The sequence below is a fragment of the Barbus barbus genome, assembly GCF_936440315.1.
Source record: "Barbus barbus genome assembly, chromosome: 49".
Lineage (NCBI taxonomy): Eukaryota > Metazoa > Chordata > Actinopteri > Cypriniformes > Cyprinidae > Barbus > Barbus barbus.
In genome coordinates this window covers 2,550,585-2,564,774 of record NC_136727.1, presented here as the reverse complement: position 1 = coordinate 2,564,774, position 14,190 = coordinate 2,550,585, and the positions used below count along the sequence as shown (strand labels likewise).

At 35.4% G+C, this 14,190-nt stretch overlaps 2 protein-coding genes across 3 annotated transcripts; both read right to left on the bottom strand.

Annotated features, from left to right (window-relative positions):
• Window positions 1–2,708: 2,708 nt before the first annotated feature.
• On the bottom strand, window positions 2,709–10,270 carry LOC306867574 (mitochondrial import inner membrane translocase subunit TIM44-like). 2 transcript variants are annotated; one of them, XM_079413322.1, is made up of 13 exons: window positions 10,217–10,270; window positions 9,577–9,684; window positions 9,325–9,498; window positions 9,156–9,236; window positions 7,292–7,441; window positions 7,005–7,141; window positions 6,032–6,117; window positions 5,579–5,671; window positions 5,059–5,183; window positions 4,936–4,986; window positions 4,762–4,851; window positions 4,459–4,569; window positions 2,709–3,545 (listed from the first exon to the last, which is right to left on the bottom strand). In XM_079413322.1, the coding sequence occupies exons 1-13, from the start codon at window positions 10,244–10,246 to the stop codon at window positions 3,426–3,428; spliced, it is 1,356 nt and encodes a 451-aa protein (XP_079269448.1). In that variant the 5' UTR covers window positions 10,247–10,270; the 3' UTR covers window positions 2,709–3,425. The 2 variants fall into 2 exon arrangements, with proteins under 2 accessions (XP_079269448.1, XP_079269447.1); XM_079413321.1 differs by having other exon boundaries at window positions 9,325–9,684; window positions 10,217–10,257.
• A 234-nt stretch (window positions 10,271–10,504) lies between these two features.
• ticam1 (TIR domain containing adaptor molecule 1) lies at window positions 10,505–13,803 on the bottom strand. The gene is made up of 2 exons (XM_079412708.1): window positions 13,611–13,803; window positions 10,505–13,126 (listed from the first exon to the last, which is right to left on the bottom strand). Exon 2 carries the CDS (start codon window positions 13,028–13,030, stop codon window positions 11,336–11,338), a length of 1,695 nt encoding a protein of 564 aa, XP_079268834.1. The 5' UTR covers window positions 13,031–13,126; window positions 13,611–13,803; the 3' UTR covers window positions 10,505–11,335.
• Window positions 13,804–14,190: the final 387 nt, after the last annotated feature.

Here is a 14,190-nt window from a genome sequence, read left to right as displayed (position 1 = left end):
CTCTCTCGGCCGTCACCACCTTATAATAGTTTACTTAATTTTTATGACGAATCTCCAGGTTCCGTTAAATCAAGCAAGGGCCATTTTTGGAGAGGAACACCATGAGGAGACAATTAAAACATTTCCATTGGCATAATGCTTGCAATGGCAGGACTTGATAGGGTAATTATTTTCAGTCAATGGCGTTTTTTTGAAAGCTGCTTCCTCATATTTGAATTTTTGCATTAAAACAATATGAAACCTTAATTAAACTGCTAAAATGCTCTGTTTTGGACACAGCAAGAGCATTTACCCTCTGCTTATTGAGGGGATAAATAACAAATTAATATTTATTCACACAGAACAAATGACCACAAAATACATCTGGAAGAGAAATATGTTTTTTTGCAGTGCTTATATATAAACGTAAATAATTTCATCATTATAAAAGGATTTTATAGGAATGAATTATTCATAACCACTAATTCTACATAAAATAAATGATATAGACCCATCATATGGAAAAATACATCACGCTTGTAGTTTTGATTAGAATATAAATATAAAATATTTCAATGCACCCAAAACTCAAATCTGATACGAGAATGCTGTCAAAACTTTATAATAAAGTCTATTATATTGTGTTTAATTTATGTTAGCCTTATTTAATGGTCGTTTTAGATTAGGAATTTGTTAAAACACACTCCCTTACGAAAATCAACCACAGATTTATTATAGTATGGTTTTTTGACTACCATTTGTATAACTACAGTTTTACAACAAATACCATGTTTAAACTAGGTTAGTGTTGCAAAACCATGTTTAATTTGTGGTATAACTATTGTAAACATGGTTTTATTTGTAGTAAAACCATGGTTAATTTTCAGGATATGATACTGCAGTAGTATGTAGTACTAATACTATGGCATAGTATGCTATTCTAAACCAGTATTTAATCGTACAGGCAATATTCATCACATTTTCAAAACCAAATTGCTTAAAAATTGTGGGTCACAGTATACATACTGCAAGAGCAGCATGTAGTATTAGTCATAGCAGTATGCTAAACCAGTATTAAAACTCAGAATTGTCTTGTATTTTAGGATATAATTTCATGTTCTGAGGTGGGTTTTGTGTATTTTCTGTAGGCCTCCTCACTGTGACGGTTCATAACCACACATCCAGACCATCCATCTGCAGATATAGGGAAACTTCAGGCCGCAGAAGCGCACACCTCAGCGGTCTCCTCAAGCCGAGGAGATCCATCACCAAACATATGCGCTTGTCATGGGGACGTATGAATGGATGAGAACATAGGAAGGCCTGTTTATCAGGCTTCCTCCTCGTTTCCAGAGCCCAGGCAATAAATCTGACCGTGTCAAAACGGCGTGCCACATTCATGGATGAGCATCTGCCCACAGAAACCTGAAGAGAACAATTCTCTGAAACACATTACATAACAGCCTTTTCTCACTCACTGTGTTGGTAAACGGACAGATACAGCCAGCAGTTCTGCAAAAGTCGCTGCTAAACTGAATTAGCAGTTTTACAATGTACTGTAGGTTTAGGCTACACAGGACGTAAGCCATCTGCTAATATGTACCTTAGCAGAGACATTCGTTTTCTGTCTCAAGTCTTAAAAACTAAAATTATAACCTGCTAAATTACAAGCTACTTGATTTAAAGTGGTTTTAACGATCAAGCTACACTTTAAAAACAGTACAAATAAGGCTACAAATAAAATCTACTTCATTGCAGTTAGCTAGTTTGCGTTAGTTGCCATCTGATCAACTACTTTTTACAAAAGGGCAACTTAAATAGCTACTTTTTAAAACGTACATTTCTATATATCGTTGCAGTTAGCTAGTTTTTCTAATAGCTTGTAGTGTTGCTAACTGCTTACAAAGACGTAGCTTAGCTACCTTTTAAACTATTTTAAATTGAGTAGCTAATGTGGTTAACTAGTTTTTGTAGCAGTTAGCTAGTAGCATGTAGTGTAGCTAATTGTACCACTTTAAATTGACTAGCTATGTACTTTCAATGCAGTTAGCTAGTATTTGTTTGTAGCTATTTCATTGCAGTAGCGTAACAAACAGATTTTTATGTATGTAAAGTTTAAACAACTAAATTGAGTGGCTACCTTCATTGCACTTAGCTAGTTTTTGCTATTAGATTGTGGCATAGTGAAGTGCTTTTTAAAGGAGTTGCTTAACTTTAAAGACTTAAGAGTATCGATGTCCTTTCAAATAAAGTTGCTCCTTTAAAAAGCAGGTAGCTACACTACTAGCAAAAAACTATCTTAACATTAAACTACTTTAAATTGAGTAGCTACTTGCATATTTAATTGCTTTTTTTAAGGATAGCTTAACCAGCTAATATTTAAATATCTTTAAATCGAGTAGCTTGTATCTTCCTGTTTTATATTCAATCAGAGCAGTATAGCCTCAGGTGCGAAGGTCAAATTATTTACACAAAATACTACTAAGAACACTAAAAGAGTGATAAAATATGGCATTTGGCTAAAACATAAAATCCTATGTATTGCTATACAAAACAACAACAAATGGATTCATCCAGCTAAAGTTGCTATAAGCAAGGCTTACATACGGTATATCGTCAAAGCAATATGTGAAAACAGTATTGATTAATCCAATACTATGAAATGCTATTATATCGTCTTACCTTTTGGTAACATCGTGGAATGAGTCAAACCAAATCAGCACTTCTTTCGTGGTGAAGCATGGAATATTTTTAATATACATGTTTACGATCAAGTTCTACATCAACCAGCAACCCATTTTTATACAGCAGGAAAATCAAATTAAATTTGTCATTTTGAAGACGACCCACTAATTTAGCCCCACATAACTGAGGCGGAAATGAATAAAAAACTAACTGATGGCTTAATAAACAATCTGTTGAAACACTGTGAAAGAAAGCGTTAAGGCCGATCTTGAAGATACAATCTGTACTTGATAAAACTACATAACCAGGACCAAATCTTTAATAAATAGACACATTGTCGCAACAATTCCAGACTGCATCTCGGTTGGGGATCTTTGGTTATATTCAGATTCAATCCAATAGACATTAAATACTTTTATTATAATTATTATTATTCAACATTGTTATTGATAGCTTGGAAGAATGGCACTTGATAACCACTCGACTTTACATATGCCTTCCAGAACAGTTAAACAGACAATACGCACAAACAAAAACGAGTCTCTTAGCCTTTCAGACTGATGGGGTTTCGGTCCAATGGCGTGAGTCCAACCGTCGGGCATTTTGGCTCACCGTGAACAACCCTGTAGTTCATGGTAGAGCTCTGGAAGAAACCTCTAGGGGCGGAGTTATGTAAAACAAGCCAATGTGTGTGGCTCCGCCCCCAGTTGAGCCACGCCCCCCGATCCCTCCCCTTGTGTCCTTGTTGAGGAAGTCGTTGTTTACAGTATCTGCTCGGTGCTGGAAGCAGAGATGTCTAAGAGTCTCCAGGCGGCGTAAGGGTTCAACTCGTCCTGATCTCTACACAACGCCCAAACGTACATCATCCTGAGAACCTTTTCCTGTGGAATGCACAAATGCAACGAATGCGTGAATTTTATGAAAACGTACATTTATCATTACAAAATCAAAAGATTTGTATTCTATTTTAGTAAAATTAAGATTTTTTTTTGCATTAAGATTTGCATTAAAATTATAAAAATATAAAAAATGTATTATTCATTTATTTTTAGATTACTCTCAATGTAGATTTTTGTTTTCATTAATCACTGTAGCACAATTACTTATTTAATTTTTTATATTAATTATTTGATTAAAATTAATTATTACAAATTATTATTTTTTCAAATTAGTCAGAATATATAAATAATATAATATTTAATTTGCAAAAAAATAATTCATATTAAAGGTATAATTCATATAGTCATTGTGTTTAATTAGAATTATGGGTGAATTTGCTTAATCATATCTATCCATAATAAAAAATCATAAATTAATATAAATAAATAAATTACATAATTCTTAATGGTTCTATAAACAGGTTTTTGCTTTGTTTTTTAAGGTTTTTTGTTTGTGGGGGGGGGGGGTGAATTATGAGATATTAATAATATTATTGTTATTAATAATAGTTATATTATCATCTAATAAAATTATTTAAAATACAAATTATTATATAAAATAAATATTTAAATTCACATTTAATATATGGACATGTTTAATTGAATATATATATATATATATATATATATATATATATATATATATATATATATATATATATATATAAAAATATTCAATTAAACATGTCTGTATATTAAATGTTTATATATTAAATATTATTGGGAAATTTGCTGTTTTATTTTATTTTTTTTTATTTTGTAATTCTTCTCTTTTGATTTTAGGGTTACTTATGACCTGGACATGTTAGCTGATGGCTAACGGCTAACGCCATCGCTAATGCTAGCGCTCACTCACCGGGTCGCCCTCCACCACTTCACCCTTCATATTACGGATGACCATCACCAGCTGAGCCTGGAAGGTGATGATGAGAACGGGACCTTGCTCCATCATCTTCCCCATCGCCAACTACAGCGAAAAATACAACCGAAACGAGTTACTCCACACATCTGGAGAAGAAGATGATGATGACATAATGAAATTCAGATGCTCTGATATCCCATTATTCTGCATTATACGTCCATCAGGACGCTCTGATGGAGTTACTGGGCCATTAGGACGCATCAGATGGATGTTGTGTGTCTTTCCGATGGTTCTTACGTCAATGTTATCGATGTCCAGGATCTTGGAGTGGAACTGGAGACCCATGGCTTTGGCCTGCTGGATGGGGTGAGCCAGCTGACTGTACGTCTGCAAGCAAAACCAGAGAAAAACCAGAGTTAGTGCATCGAATTTACTGCAGAATCTGTTATGTGATGTTTGTAGGACACTCACGGCCTCGTAGCACCAGTCCTTCAGGACGTCCAGCTCTCCTTGGATCATGGCCTGCAAACAGAGCGAATGTTCAGCTTTTGCTTGCCTTTAAGAGTAAAGCATGCTGGGAGTTTGGGGTCTCACCTCGAGGATGTTGGGAATGATGTCCCGCTCGCACTGCTTCAGGAACGAGTCCTTGTCAAAGTTCGGATCCACCTTCAGGATCTCGGTCAGAACCTCAGACATCTCGGTTTTGGAGAACAAGCCGCCTGAGAAGAGCAGAAAACACTTTATTCATCTGATTGGCCAACTGTCTGTCTATCCAACCATCTATCTCCCTACTTACTGTGTGTCTATCAATCTGTCTATCCAACTGCCTCTTTCTCCAACCATCCAACAACTATCTATCCATCCATCCATCCATCCATCCATCTCACTATCTATACATATCCATCCATCCATTCATATCTATCCATACATATCTAACCATCCATCCATCCATCCATATCTATCTATACATATCCATCCCTATCTATCTATCTATACATATCCATCCATCTATTCATATATATCCATGCATATATATCCATACATATTTATCTATCCATCCATCCATCCATCCATCCATCAGTAAAGCCAAGCAGAAATGCAGTGGCGTTTTTACCGATGATGTCAGTCATTTTGTCAGTGACAGCGCGGGACGCTCTGATGAAGGCGTTGTCACTCTCATCGTACTTCATCTTCATCTCAAAGAATCCTGGGAGGAGGACAGCACATGAAATGACTCAGGATAATAACACGGCACATATTGTGAGTCGCTCTCTCAGTACAACAATCTAAAACAAACGTGTCACAACATGCTTCAGGCAACACGCAGCCCTTCCTGTGGAAAAGCATTCGATCGTGAAGGGAAAACGGTCTCTGAACTGATGGGATGCGACTGCTCGTTACTGAGCCTCATTATCACTGCGCTTAACGAGCCTCTAATTGATGCAGTGAACTCTTCAACACAACTTACATCCAGAGCCGCTCCTGAACAGAGCAGCTGTCAACATACAGCAGATCCCTACGGCACAGCGCCATCTATTGATCACACGAGCATTTCAGTCAAACTCACTGTTAAAAACAACATTGTTGTCCTTGAAGTCCTTCCACTGCTGATACCATTTAGAGTCCTTGTGCAGCACGACACCCATTGCCTCCCTTTAAATGACAAAGAAAACACTACATTAAAACATTATTAAAGATGAAATGCTTTAAAATAATTTAGATGCTCTATAGTTCATATTCATGGGTCATTTCTATGTAATCCAAAAAAAAATTCAAATATGTTGGTTATTATAAAACATTAATGAAATTTGGGAAAAAATATATAGAAAATAATAAAGATTTATCAATTAATATCTCATTACCTGTAAAAATTTAACACCTATTATTAATGAATATTTTATCTATACATTAATATTATTAAACAACAAAATATTAATAATTATAACTATCAAATATTATCTATAATATTTTATATGAACATTTTAATTATATACAACCCCCCACAAAAACTGGAATGTATTCTGCTATTTAATGTGCACCAATACACAATAAGTCTATTATTATTTATTAATTAATACACATAAATATATAATAATATATTATTTACAATAATTGTATTAAAGTCTAATATTAATATGAATTTAAATAATTATTAATAAATACACAAATGCATCATTATATATGATTTACAATGGTTTTATTAAATATAGCTAAATATTAATTTAAAATATTATCAACAATAAATATATTAAATATATCTATATTATTGTAAGTAGTTTAATGGACATTATGCATACATAACATACATTATGCAGCCCAACAAACAAAAAAATACATAATTATTTAAAAATATATATTAAATCATATTTTACTAAAAGTAAAAAAAAAAACTATTTAAATGTATAATTCAATTTAAAAATTCAATGGAAAAAAAAAAAGTTATTTTTCCATTTATTTTGCAACAATATATATTCTTTATTAAAAAACAAGCAAACAACAAAAAAACAACTCATAACATCAGTCCTTGAGAAGAGACCTACTCGTTGGCCTCGAAGACTTTGGCTTCTGCGCCTCCCGCCTTCGATGAGAAATCGCTTCTCTTCCTCAGTCTGGTGGGCGGCCGGTACGGGCCGATCTGTCCGAGGTCACCGATCTCTTTCTTGACACTCTCGACCCCCTGAAGACAACAAGAGTGGAAACTATTGAGCCATTCAGTTCATTCATATGCCACTTTCACAACATACACGCAAGAAAAAGCCAGATAATTCACAGCCTATACCATAAACAGCATTCCTATGATGTGAAAACTCAATATCATGATACGGACCTGTGATATCGCCCGAAAGGCTCCGGTCTTTCCAAGTTTTCCTCCACCTTTAGACACCGTGTCTGCCGACTGTTTGGCTGTTTTGGCCGCTTCCTCCATGCCTTCTTTGATTTTCTTTCCGATGTCTGAGCGGCCGACCTCTTCCAAACCCTGAGGAGAAACACACAGAATCAGCTCCTAAAATATTTTATAAATGTATTACAAATATTATGCTTTACAGACTGTTAAAATAACATGCATTGAATGACAACAACACTGAGCAGTTATGCAAATCACTTCAGTTTAAGACAATACACCCCAAATGAATAGGGTAAAAGATTTACCCAAAAAATATTACCATACTTTCCAGTTCGTTGATTAGATTAAGAATTGCAATATTTTTTGGTATTACAAGTTTTCTAAAATATTTAGTTTAGATATACACATGAGGCTTTATCTAATTAAATATGACACTAAATTACAAACATTTCCAGAGCCAGGTTCAAAATTTCACTTTGTTGACATATTATCGCTCCAAAAATCAGAAAAATACTTTCAATAGAAAGAAAAAAAAAATCATGTTTTTAGGACTAAAATGTTTAAAAAAAAAAAACAGGTGAATGATATGATATATATATATATATATATATATATATATATATATATATATATACAGTGTCCTCCAAAAGTATTGGAACAGTAAAGACAAAATTGCTCTGTTGGCTGTGGAGTCAAGACATTTACAAAATGAATAAAAGATGAATATGAGACAAAACTACAGAATGTCACATTTTATTATTGGGTGATTCAACACATAGATGTTTTACCAGCTAAGAAGTTCAGCACTTTTATACATATTCATCTTTTAATCATATTTGTAAATGTCTTGACTCCACAGCCAGAGCAATTTTGTCTTTACTGGTCCAATACTTATGGAGGGCACTGTATATACACATATACATTTTATATATATATTTATAAACAGCAAAAATGTTCAGAATACAAATGGGAATAAAACTGTAAAACTTGGTGCATGTAAGTGCTGCTGGAGTTGAGAAAAAACTCATTTTGAAGAAATCGCCTTTCAAGATAATGTAATTGAAATCTACAGAGGCAAATAGTCCAGCAATAAACCACGCAAATGATATTTGAACAAACCCCACAGTAAAAACCTTCAGAATACAGATAGGAATAACACTGTAAAATTTGGTGCATGTAAGTGCTGCTGAAATGGAGGAAAAACTCATTTTTGAGGAAAAACTGCCTTTTAGAGATTGCATTGCAATTGAAATCAACAGACGCAAATAGACAAAGTCCAGCAAAATAAACAATCTGTATGTTTTCCTTCCACTAGTCTGAAAGAAAACGTGCTATGGAAGCAAAACAGATCATATTTCAAAAGTGACTGAGGTTTAATATAGTTATAGGAATATATGAAATTAGCAGTAAAATTAAATCCATTAAAAATCAGTTTTGTTGTAAATAAAAAAAAGTTACAGGAGATTTTGTTTTTATTTCAGCTAGTTGCCAAGAAAATTTAAAATGAAACAAATTCTAAACATAAAAACTAAACTTTAAAATATTAATAAAATCTATAATACTATATCAGTGAATTGACCAATGCATGAAAAAAGAATGGTTTTTCCTTAAATAATAAATGTGTTTTCCACATAAAATCAGAACAAAATTTTTCCAACTGATTATTTTGCATCGTAATCCTTCGCAGAACATGGCAATACTGCAGCGCAAACACTCTGTAGAAACATAACGTTCAGCACTTAAGCAAATCGCTGCACGTTTCATGAATACATAAATATAAATGTGCTCTGAAATGAGAAAAATTGCACGTCAAGATAAAAAAAAAATCAGCGTTAATTCCACTCACCTCCTTCACCGTCTCTGATATCGTCCCGAGTGTTTTCTTCAACACTTCAGAAGTTTTAACTGTTTCGGATTCGATGGTTTTCTGGAAGACACCCACAAAAAACACAATTTCACAATAGAGAAATAAGATGTTTGGCTATTTTAGAATCACGGTAGACGTAAAATCGTACATATTTCCTCCTGGCTTGCTTGAGGGCTTCCGATTCCTCTAGTTTTTTGGCCTCCTCGCGAAACTTCTTGATGTTCTCCTTCATCTCCTTGTTCTTGTTCAGTTCCTGCTTGAGATTGTCCACAAACTCTCCAAGGAAGCCTTTCCGACCGCCACCGGAGGACATAAACCTTGTCTGCGGAGGATATACATGTAAAACAAATGCTGTAAAATCACAATTTTCCCTAAAAAGCGAATGATGTACGACACTCACCTGCGCTGTAGCAGCCGCCGGACCACATATCCTGTAAACATGAGCTCTGTCGTATAATGACGCATACTGACGAGCGACTAAAAGTGCAGAACTTCTCCTAACACACAGCTGAGGAGAAAAACATGCATAACAATACAGTATTTCCATAATTATGAATGGAAAAACACCATCTAATGGCCACAGATAAACATGCTCATGTACTGAAGTCACTGTCAAACGAGATTTTATACATAAATTACTCATATATCATAAAACTTAGACGCTTCTCCAAGAGATACCATGGTATTTCCATGGTACATGTCCAAAAAAGCATGGTAAAAGCATGGTACTTTATGGTTAAGAGGTCTAAACACAACAATCAACTCGTGTCTAGCATTTTTTTGGGGATTTGTACATACGTAATGTGATTTAAGAGCTTCGTTTGTTATGTTATTATACTTTTTAATGTTACATCAAGGCTAGAATCATGTTTCATAAGCATGACCGATCAATCTATTCACATTTCTGCATTAAAAACGCGCGGTTCTAGTGAACCAAGCGCGCGCTCGTGCTGCTTTAATCGGGGAAATTGCGTTTATCATACCGATATCAATCGCGCTGTTAATGAGCCCTTAATAAATGATTTAAATGAGAAACTCACCTGGTAACACTGACACAAGGAGGCCGCCATCTTGGAAGCGTTGAGAGTGACCTTGTGACGCAATTCCGGGGGAGGAGCGACATCTTTAGGCAGCCAATGAACAGACTCCTGTACTCTGACGTCTCACTATGTATGTTTTTAATATATATTATATGAAATATGTGTGTATATATATATATAAAAATACATATGTTTTATAATTTTATTAATTACTAAATAAACACACCCACACACGTCTATTTTATAATTGTATTAATTATTATTAATTGTATATTTATAGATAGAAAGACATCCCAAAGCTTATTTTTATTCAAATATTTCCCCTCAAGCACAGTAATACAGAATAATTTATCATTGTTTTGTCATTAGAAAAATAATACAACAGAAAAAAGTATGTAAACATATTCCTTGCTGTCATATGGCAATGATTTGTATTATTTTATACAACCTTTTTCCTTACGATAACACAATTTTGCTTTCAGTTGACGTTTTTCATTTCTGTATCAACTTTACGGTTTTTAAAGCAAACCTTAATTATAATGCACATATGAATTATGTTGAACACGTAAAATTAAGCTTAGACTCAAAGTACCAAAAGAAAAATTAAATTAATAGAGAACTATAAACCACCATAAAGCATACAGACAGCCCTAATGTTGAATTAATACAATGATATGAAACACTATCCCCCGGTTTCATAAACAAGGCTTAAGCCTAGTCCCAGACTAAAATGCATGTCTGGGCTATTTCAACTGAAAGTGATCTTAAAATATGTCAGATTCATTGTTTTTCCACAAGATGCACACCGGTAATGTTTTTATCTAAGGCGTATTTATAAAAGCTAGTTAAATGTCCTAATTGAACTATGGCCCAATCCTGGCTTAACCTAAGCCCTGTCTGTGAAACCGGGCCTATGTCTTATTTTTTCTAGCTGTAGCTGTAGTTGGTCATCAGGCCTTCTCTCAACCCCGCCCCCAAAAACAGATCAGCCCACCAGATATCAACTAACCTGAGCGTTTAAAAAGATTGACAGGCAGAGAGTGTTCTGATTGGCTGAAATAAGAGTGAAACACATGTGATTTCTCCTATTTGAGTGAAAACGCTCTTAAAACACCAGATTTAAAAATCAAACTCATCTGCCGAGTTTTTAGCATGGTCAATATTCATCGTTGAGTGACTTCCGATCATAACGTTTTGTGCGTTCTCGATGTGGATGCACGACGGTTGTTGCTGCTGCCATGCGCCGTGTTGCGGATGCATCGCTCCATGCGACGGAGGTGGATGCATTGGTACAGATGGAGGATAAAACATGTTATTTTGCTGCATTTCGCTTTCTAGTCTCAGTCGCGCTAATTTTGCCATTTCTCGTCGCAGCTCCACATTTACGGCGTTCTCCTCTTGTAGTCTCTTCTGTTCCTCGACTAGTTTCTTATGATGCTGTTTGATCATCCAAATCTTCTTTTGAGTGGCTACTTTATCCGGTGCGATGGCTTTTCGTGCGTTGCGTTCAAACATTCTGCTGCTTTCATCGAGAGGGACCTTCGTCCGAAGCACTAACGGAAAACATTTACGCAACAAACTGTTCTTGTGAGGTAGCAGCGGAATTACGGAGTTAATTTTGTGGTGGTTTTCCAGCGAATTCACGATTGCAGAATCAGCGCTAGTCGCGCCGAGGTTGGAGTTGAAGTTCTGGGTGAGCAGCAGCAGCGTGAACGCCGAATTCTCGATGGCATCCTCCATACATCGCAACGTCGACCTTCCTGGTTGCGCGAAGTCGTCGGAAAACGTTGCACCAACTCCAGAAATTATACGTTCAAGTTTGTCCTTGAGTCTTTGCGCCTCGTCTGCGTCTTCAGCTTCGTGTAGGATCACAAAGTCGTAAAACGTTTCTTCTACGTCGCTTTGACTCGGTTCTGGAGAGCTAAAACTGATAGGTTGAGTTGTCGGTTTGTGATAGTTAGCGTTTAGCGGTTGAGCTCGAAGTTTCTCACCATCGTTTGGGATGGACGAAAAATTGAGATTCGTGTTTTTGGATGTCACAAGTTGGGAGCTTCCATTGCCGTCTATACACTGCTTCGACTTTGTCGCGTCACTGACGTTCACTGTCGGTAGCTGGTTCTTTGCGCAAATATGTCGTAGTTGGTCTTGATTGGTTGTAGTTTCGCCATCTGTTGGTGTTCGTAGACTCATCGGCTTTGATTCTTCCATATTGGATTCTGTAGCAGTTGGCGAGCTAATTTGGATACTGTAATCCAAGTTTGATTGCTGAGATGATGGAGGGGCATTGCTTTGACCTAGCGACGTCAAATTGTACGTTTCGTTAGGAAGTTCGGTGTTGGATTCATTGATAACGTCAGGCCCGCAGACTTGCTTCACTTCCTCCTCGACGTCTAAAGATAGCAAACCAGCCATTCTGCTCGAAGCAAGAGCTTCGCGGTATGCTTGATCACGTAGCGACTTGTCGCACAATCTCTCCTGCACCAAAACGGCAAAAATTCTTGCGATATCCAATAGTGCATTGGCGTCTGTTGACTTAAAACCGCTAATGTGGCTACTGTTCACACGTTCTCCGTGCATTTTGACCATTTCGGCTAAGTATTTTCCAACGCTGATGTCGCTGTTAGCTGTTAGCTTAGCGTGCGCCTCGCCAATCTTCTTAAGGAGAATCAAGCACATGGCATTCACCATTTCCTCGGACCGTGTGTGAACCATTTTGAACGTCAGGCTGACCCATCGATCCTGACCAGCCTGGGAAATGATCTCAAATGCCTTGGCGAGATTCGCGAATCCTTGATCTTCTCCACCGTCTGCCATTGTTTGCGCAAATACGGGCGATCATACATGAATATGTTCTCACATGTTCAAGCCATTCCATTCAATCTGAAGTCACTTAGTGCGAGCTCCTGAATGCTGAAAGACAAAATGAGTCTATTTCAATATTAATTGTGATATTTCCCAAGCTAACAAAATATATTCTATGAACTAACAAGTTAAAACATTATGTCTCTGAACGTTTTGAAACGGGTAGTAACATTTAAAAAAAAAAAAAATCGAACTAAAATGTTTTAGAAACCATTCCATGAACAATGACCCAATCAAATCTTTCATCATACATTTTGAGAACATTATTACCAGATAACTTTGAACAGGGCTTCTATTAACATTCCAAAAAAGAACTTTCGTTGCACAGAACGTTCTCTGTAAACTGGGTTCATTGACTAGATCATTAAAAATGGAGTATGAATAATAACACAGAATATCAAGACTTACCAAATAAGTTTAAAAACTTGCTTTCTTCAATGACAGACAGACCAAATAATTATTAGATTTATACTACATCACTCAATGTATTTGATAAATATGATAAAGAAAGACAAAAGACCGTGTGTCTTACCTTTGTAATAGTTCTGCATTCATCCAGAAGCAGGAACTGGGAAACAGATGCAGACTTTCACAGAAGAAACGGCGAACCTGTAGAAATGGACTGATTATTCATCATAAAGAGGGTTGTTTTATATCTATAACATTAAGTGACACATTAAGAGTGAATGTTTGTCTTGCTTTCTCTTGTAATGCGGAAGACTTCTGTAGGACTTTTTAGATGACCAGAAGATGGCAGTAAAATTGGCTGGGGAAGTTTTTAATTTTCCTTTGTTATTTAGCATAAAGTTTTAAAATAAATAGGACTCGTGTTTACTTGACCAATGTTTTATTTATTTTTTAATTTAAATTACTGTGGGCTTTCATATTGCATGTGCTACTGCAATTACTTTATGCTATATTATACTAAATAAAATATATATATATTAATATATATATTTTCCACGTGTGATTTTAATATTCATATTTGAAACAAATAAGTTTTTTTTAGTTCTCAAACTATATAAAATTATATTTATTGTATATAACATTATATTATAACAAAAAGTTTATATCATTAATTTCATATATTGTTTGCTTATTCGTTGAATATA

Bases quoted from the DNA above. Each gene is read 5' to 3' on its own strand.
- LOC306867574 (XM_079413321.1), bottom strand. From the start codon at position 10,246: ATGGCGGCCTCCTTGTGTCAGTGTTACCAG. The intron at 7,442-9,155 runs GTGAGTGGAATT...GTTTCTCCTCAG, and splicing joins TATCAGAGACGGTGAAGGAG to GGTTTGGAAGAGGTCGGCCG. The intron at 7,142-7,291 runs GTCCGTATCATG...TGTTGTCTTCAG, and splicing joins CCTTTCGGGCGATATCACAG to GGGGTCGAGAGTGTCAAGAA.
- ticam1 (XM_079412708.1), bottom strand. From the start codon at position 13,030: ATGGCAGACGGTGGAGAAGATCAAGGATTCGCGAATCTCGCCAAGGCA.